This window comes from Conger conger, chromosome 16 (assembly GCF_963514075.1).
Source record: "Conger conger chromosome 16, fConCon1.1, whole genome shotgun sequence".
NCBI lineage: Eukaryota > Metazoa > Chordata > Actinopteri > Anguilliformes > Congridae > Conger > Conger conger.
Window position 1 is genome coordinate 17,022,996 of NC_083775.1, and position 7,857 is coordinate 17,030,852.

General features: G+C 42.4%; 1 protein-coding gene across 1 annotated transcript; it reads right to left on the reverse strand.

The window, feature by feature from the left end:
• Positions 1 to 2,673: 2,673 nt before the first annotated feature.
• Positions 2,674 to 4,954, reverse strand: LOC133115140 (retinal rod rhodopsin-sensitive cGMP 3',5'-cyclic phosphodiesterase subunit gamma-like). The gene is made up of 3 exons (XM_061224894.1): positions 4,136 to 4,954; positions 2,993 to 3,033; positions 2,674 to 2,756 (listed from the first exon to the last, which is right to left on the reverse strand). The coding sequence occupies exons 1-3, from the start codon at positions 4,288 to 4,290 to the stop codon at positions 2,680 to 2,682; spliced, it is 273 nt and encodes a 90-aa protein (XP_061080878.1). The 5' UTR covers positions 4,291 to 4,954; the 3' UTR covers positions 2,674 to 2,679.
• Between the last annotated feature and the right edge of the window lie 2,903 nt (positions 4,955 to 7,857).

Genomic DNA, 7,857 nt, shown 5'->3' on the forward strand with positions numbered 1-7,857 from the left:
TCAGGTGTATTCAACTGCGTGCTTAGTGCAGGTATACATGCATTGTCAACATGAAGCCAAGCGTTGTGCCAATACAAGTCAAGGAAGCCATATGAGACTGAGAAATAAGAAAATAACAGAAAAAATAAGCTTACCGAAGCTGTTTGGAACATCATTAAGAAGACAGAGAGCATTGGTGTATGTTTGGGATCATCGCCTTGCTGTAGAACAAAGCACCGCCCAGTGGGTTTGGAGGCATTTTTAATGAGCTTGAGCAGATGAGCTGCTTCTATACACTTCAGAATTCATTCAGCAGTTACATTATCAATGAATACAAGTGTGCCAGCACCTGTGGCAGCCATACATACCGAGGTCTTCATACACTCTGTGAGGTCACGATTACAGGTGGTGGTGATTAATTCTATATACACTGAAGAGGAGGGCAGGAGGGGAACGGAGTCCTGCCCAGAAACCCTGTGCACTCTCTGGTGCTGTGCTAACAGTGAGACCATTATCGGCAAAAGGAAGATTGATTTATTTCCGTCTGGCGATGAAACGGCACCACTCTGGCCCAGATGGTTTTGTGGTAAGCTCTTTGTCTCGCTCAGAAATCCGTGTCAATAAGGTGCTGGTCGGATTTGACTCATTCCACTGGCAGGTAAGCAGGGGAGCCAGATGAAAGGTGTTTTGGGGTAAAATACTTTGAAACTTTGAATCTGGGGCGAAGCTATTTGCGTTGCTTATATTTTGTAATGGGTTTGCTACCTGCATCTGGAAGAGAAGGATGTTTTACCACTCCCAGGTGAAGGTATTTGAGGAACTATGCTTTGTGCAGGAATATGGAAAATTAGTTCTGCTTCCTTTGAAAGGTGTATTTCCTCATCGTACCTTGTGTGTGTGTGAATGTATATGCACATGCAAGATGCTATATTAGGCAAAATACACCCGAAACATACTGTGTTGGGTTCTGTAAGCAGGTTGGGCAGAGCAAGGATGCAGATTGAAAAAATTGCTAAGTGTTGTGAATTTGACTTTGATATCCGGATTCCACTTTTTTTTTTTATCACAATGTTCGGTGCCTGTCGATCTAGTGGAGAGAGAGACTCTTTGCATCCAGGCTTGAAGCTGCACTGGATATGTAAAGTAGGCAATTGCGCACCCACAATTTTGCTCTATTGCTGTCCTTTTTCTGTACTTACTGTTGGACTCAGTGTAAAGAATGATCATGTGTACTCAATATGGAGTTTAGATCGCCATCTGTTGGCCATCACTGTTCACTGCACTGATTATTGTCAGTAATTTAATGTCAGTAATGGGGCAGCCTGTAGCCTAGTGGCTAAAGTACATGACTAGGTTGGTGGTTCAAGTTGGTGCACAGCTATTGGGCCCTTGACCCCGCATTGCTCTAGGGGGGATTGTGCCCTGCTTAGTCTAATCAACTGTAAGTTGCTTTAGATAAAAGTGTCAGCTAAATAACTAATGCTAATATGGACTCTCGGACTCCATAAGAGTGCATAGGCTAAGACAGTGATCTTCATTCCAGGTCCTTTTCAGGCTGCAGACTCTGTTGGTTTTTGTTTTCACACTAATATCACCAACCAGTTCAGACCCAAGGTACCAGATGAGGTGAGTTTAATAGATCAGATAAGTGTGGAGTAATAACAAAAACCAGCAGACCCTGTGGGTCTCCAGGACCATGAAAGTAGTTAATTGGCCTACACAAAAACTGCCATTGTTTGGTCTATAGACTCAGGCAACTACTGGAGCAAGCACATTTTCTGACTGATTCCGAGGCATGTTTTATAGATGGGAGTTTGAGATCACTCTCGCTCTTAAACTTCCCTGACAAGTGGAAAAAGAGAGCATCTGGAAATGGGTGGAAACTTTGTGAAGGAAGGTGGAATTCAGCTCACAATGAAGCAGGTAACGGCTGGTTCATTGGTTCACTCTCAGGAGACGTGCAGGTGAAGCTGTCTTTGTGCCGTGTCGTTTCAGTCCAGTTTGCCCTGGTGCCTTAGTGGCTTGTGAACTAGAAAAGCATGCTCATTTCTTTCCCCCATTTATTTTTATCTGAAGTTTTATTTTTTATCCTTGATGAAGTATTCCAATTGGTTCCATAAGTCAGTGGGACCATACATTTATCCAACTTCACATTGTCCAGTGAAGTCACTCATAGTTTTTACAAAATACCGTTCTTACAACCTACCAAGCACTCGCTTCAGACTGAACCAAAGCACCCCGTTCAGGAGTTCCCATGGCTGTGCATCTGTATTGCTATGGCAATGGTTAATAAGAAATGACACAAACAGACAAAAGCTTTTATCCCTGAGTGTTCCTATGGAGAAAATGGTAAAAGCCAAAACAAGAACAAAAGCAGAATATTGCTACACTTTAAAAAACCTTTAAAAAGATATGTACAAGAGAATGGCAGAAGCCAACATCAATTTCAGAGGAATTAAATAAAAGTTATACAGAAGCTGTGATGGCAGTGAACTTGTGGCTGCAGGTAACACCAGAAACTAAATAAACTTTTTTACAAAGAAGGGTAACAGTCTCACAGTGGCCTTGTTTTTATGGATTTCCATAGCATCTTGCAAATTCAGCTTTCTTTGTCCTGGAAAATGTGTTCCTCTTGAACAAATGCAGCTGGGCAGGTTGCTTGAGTAGGATGGAGGATGAGGCAGAGGGAGGGTGGAGGTCTCAGATTATACCATACTGAGCCAGTTCATGGAATTCCAGGTGGCTGTAAGCTTCCCAGGGGCAGATGACCATGATGTCTACAGAAGAAAGGTAACAAAGGCTTCATTATCGAAGGAGATGGGACACACTTCTTTCTTTCTCTGCAATGACACTGATCTTTCGTGTGGACACTACACTCGTCTTCTTGCATGGATTTAACATGATAATAATACAACTATTAAGCACATATTTGGTATTATTCAGATGATTTTTGTTACAGAAAAATTATAGTATTACTTAAATATATAAAAATGGTTAAACAGGAAAATCTTACCCATTCCTAAGCCTTCCATCCCAGGGATATCATTGCCGAATCTGAGGAAAGCATTTGTTAATATCACACACAGTTTAAGGATTTCACAACATTTCAAACTCGGAGCCAGATTCAAAACAGGGATCACAGGCACTGCTGGATGTTGTATAGTGCATTAGAGGTAGCAGTAGAGGTGATATTATATGTGTAGTCACAGCAGTAGAGTAGCATATTGGTGGTCATATCTGTGACCAAGGCTGCTTCCCTCCTAGCTTGTGCCATCAAGCCCCTCCAGCTGGTCCAGAATACTGCAGCCCGCCTAATCACCAGTCAGCCCAGGTCGGCTCATGTCACCCCGCTCCTCATTGGCCTCCACTGGCTTCCTATTGCCGCACGCATCCGATTCAAGGCCCTAGTGTTGGCATTTCAGGCTGCTAAGGGGACTGCCCCACCTTATATACAATCCTTAATCACTCCCTACTCCCCAGCTAGACCAGTCCGGTCTGCCAACTCTGGTCGCCTTATGGTTCCCTCTCTATGAGCACCTGGCGGTCGAGCTGCACGTTCACGCCTGTTTTCCGCTCTGGTGCCTCAGCGGTGGAATGACTTGCCTACCACTGTCAAGACAGAATCCCTCCCCCTATTTCAACGCAGACTAAAAACACACCTTTTCAAACTATACCTTAGTCCTCCCTCCTGATTTCCCCCGCCCCCTTTCTGATATCCCTATCCCTCTTGTCTAACCCCCCCAAAAAAACAAAAAAAAAATTGCACTTATGATGACTATATGTTCAGAACAACACCATGTGTATTTCACTAGCTATGGATGTGATGCTTTAACTTGTGGAAGAACCTATGCACTTGTAAATCGCTTTGGATTAAAAGCGTCTGCTAAATGACAAAAATGTAAATGTAAAATGAATTTACATTTTCCTGAATTTGTTTGGGTGGATAATAAAGTTTTCCACTTTGAATCACTTGCACTTGTGGTTCATGAGTCTCATTCAGTCTTTCAGCTACTTTTAGTGGGTTTGAGGCACCAGCAGGTTAGTATTATGAATTATCATCAAATACTCACAGATTAATTTGAAGGTAATACATATATTTTTAAGCATATAAATAAATCATTGATTAAATTGTCTCAAATTGGCTGTTTGTACAAACCCCAGGACGCCCCTCTTCGGGGGCTTGCTCTTGAACTGACGGGTGGACCTCTGCTTGAACTTTGGCGGACCGTCACGCGGCAGTGTGGCAGACACGGTCCCGCCGCACATGTACCGGCTGGCCTTCACCTCGGGTTTGGACACGGCCAAATTCATGTCTCTGGAGACACTCGACGGGGCGGAAGAGAGGAACCAGGCGCTGGCTGGAGCTCCGGGGGAGATGGTGGAGCACACTGAAGGTTTGGGTGGGTTTGACAAATTCTGTGATAGAGCTGATGAGCACTGGAGCTGGTGGAGAGAGCAAAAAAAAAATACTAGTATTAAAAGTGCCTATGATTTTCTTAAGGAATTCTGCTCTTAAAAAAACAGCTTCAAGCACCTTCAGGCTTGCCAGGATACCACTTAGGGTAGGGACACATCTTGTGTCGGCACAGCCTCCCTATGCCAAATCTGGACCTTGAATCCATTTGGTTTTCTTTTCTCCCAGGTAATGAGCTCAACATTAGTGCTACTGATTGGCCAGACTATCAGGTAAATGGAGGGTGGAAAAAAAGGGTGGATGATCCCTGCTCTATGCGAACAAGATGGCAAGCTCTGAAATTTTAATACTGAGAGAACATTTTAATACTGAGAGAAAGTCTATAGGCAGGATAGAAGGATGAAAGGAGCTTATAGATCTGTTCAGTTACCATAGAGGATCTGTGGACTTGGCAAATACCCTTGGGCTTAATCTTTGCCAGCCTGTCTTAATCACTCTTCTCTGCCCATCTAAGCATGCCATACCAGTAGGCTGATCCAGAGCTTAGGTGACCTCAGGTGAATCCTCTTGTCAGTTATAAACACAGATCCCTTAGGACAGGGTGAGGGAGATCCTCCTAATGCTATCACTGTTTCATAATGACGCACATCCCATAATCACTTGCTCAATCTAACAAGCCTTCACTTTATAGTGGCGCTATTAATCTGGTATATTAAGGTATTCTAGTAGTATAGTCCACTATTAGTTGTTAATTGTTATCATTATAAAGTTATAATGAGATACAGAATTTATGCACGAAGAGGCATTAGTATGTATGTCATTGTCGCTAAAATTGATAAAACAATGCTCTGTTCTTCGTCTAGATTCCTTTAATGACCCCAACAGAACAGGGACATGAAGTTATTTGCACCACTCTCAAAACATGTTTCTCTTACTAATACCAGTCCAAAACCAGCACACAGAAATCCAAACTTCAATATATTTATGTTTTCTGTAATGCACAGTAACAGACTTATTGGATCATGCCTAATCATTTAAAACAGAACAACCAACTGTGGCTAATGTAACATCTGCATCCATAGGAATGCACAGGTCACTTGTCTGACATTGTGTACATCTCTTCAAAGATCCAATTTATAAGGCTTCCTTCAGACTGCTATCCCAGAATACCAAGGGCCAGCAGAAACATCTTTAACAAGTCTTCTATCCCTAGTGTAGAGCATCTACAATACTAAACACATCAACAGCTTCTTCATGCATTGCTCACTTATTAATATGTGATTCTATCAATTCTAATATATTGCTGTTCTCTTGCTATTTGGATTGCATGCATGCCATTTATTTTGTATTGAACTTTAGTCACATGTTAAGAAAGATCCATTTCAAGTGGAAGTGAGCAATACATATTAACCTAACATAATATGACCTGTAGTCCATGCCGTGTGAGAGACACACAGCCCAGCACAGCGTGTGGAGGTTTTAGTACTGTACTCACCAGCAGTGTCGGTAGCAGCTTCTCTCTTACCCTCAGGCAGTGCAGTCTTGATCGGACTTTCTCTGAATCGATTGGTGCTCTTATACAACCTGGAAGTCTAAGGGGATTAAAGGTGTGCTCCTGCCCTCCCTCGTCTGATTCAGACTCCTGCAGCCCACATGCTCCCCACAATTACCTGCCCCATCACCATTGCTGCAATCAGTAAGACAGGCAGGTTATTGAGTTTTCTGTTGGAGATTAAGAAAATGGGGCATGTCTTAGGGAATTGTCTCCTTTTCCCCAAAATGCAGGAACACACTGCCAATGTTCATTTGTGAGTCCAACACACGTGTAAACAGAAGCCGTCTGTTTTTCAGATGAGGGGAACCCACTGAACCCATGAAAACACAGAAGTTGAAAAATGTAGGAGCACACTAATAAATCCCAATTAGTAGATATGCCCCTAGTCTTTTTTCCCTGCTAGCACACATCAATTTTCAGGAGCAAATGCTCCTAAAATGAAAGCACTGTCGAGCCCTGTTTTTAAAAACATTTCTAGGGGCAACATGTGAGATTGGGTGCAGGTAACGTACAGAACAGTGATTCAGCAGCAGAGGGATCAGCCTGATTGGCCACTAGGATGTTCTTGAATGGAATGTGCTGGTCTCCCAGTTCCATTCAGTATTTGCTGTTACGCAATGCCACACACACACGTGCACAAATACACGTACTGGACAAACACACATGCACACATACACGTACCGGACAAACACACGTGCACACATACAAATCGGCTACGCTACATCCCACTCCATTCTGTGACGACCAAGCCCTCAATGTCCAGTCCTCAGCACTTCATAAAGTACAGCAGGTAATCCCCACTTTGCATACACAGCATTCAAACCTTGGATTACTGCCCCTCTCTCCAGATAATCTCCTACTCCCAGATCCGTGCTGATGAACCCCCAGCAGCCACACCATAAGGGGCGTGAAAGTTATGGCCTAAAGATTACATTTGTTTTTCACTTAGTTAAATTACATTACACCGATCTGTGGCTTGGGTTATTTTACTGTGTGTGTGTGTGTCTGTCTGTCTGTCTGTCTGTCCGTCTGAGCTGTAGGATATTTGTCCTACAAGAAGTGTTCAGATGTATGCTTACAGTACACACACTGTCACACCTACATTAATAAATCCTAAAAATGCTAAAAGCATTCAAGTATCCGAGGTAAAACACTTTCCAAACTGGATTATTATTTTATTGGAGGGAGTGGCATGCTTAAGTATCAGTCACAGTAGGGAATGCTAAAGAGTAAACTGGTTCACTAATGAAAATTATAAGCAACTCCCCAAGCACTGACTTTGTAATGACAGAGGTATCAGCTAACAGACCAGAAGTATCATGAGTCATGGCCAGAGAGTTGCTCTCCCAATGGTGGCAATGCTGCTGATCCCAGGCTGTGTCTGCTGACCTCCATTGTATGAACAGGGTCTCTCTGGTTTTACTTATTTCACAGTAATGTCAGGTTGCTGATACTGATTTTTTAAATGAATCTATGAGCAGTGGCCAGAGTAGTCAAATTTGTAAACATCTTGTGACATCCTGGCCTCTCCTCTATCCTCATTTGGCACCAATATAATGCCACTGAATTAGGCCTTCAGATGCAGAAACACAACATGAAATAATTTACTTCTTTAAATTACTTTATTTATTTTACCTTTATTTAGTCAAGTGAGTTATTGACTGCTTTCACTTTTTAGATCATGTCTGGGCCAAGAACAAAACAAGGGCTTTATAAAATAGAGGAGATTAATTATATTATTATATAAAGAATAAATTGAATTAGTTATGATATCATTTAACAAATTACTATGATTGGAATAGTTGTATAAGATTTGCAACATGTCCGTTTTGTGCCCTTAGTTATCCATTCTGTCAATTTGAACGTTGACCTAGGGACCATTCGCTTTATATGATCGGAATACGATCTT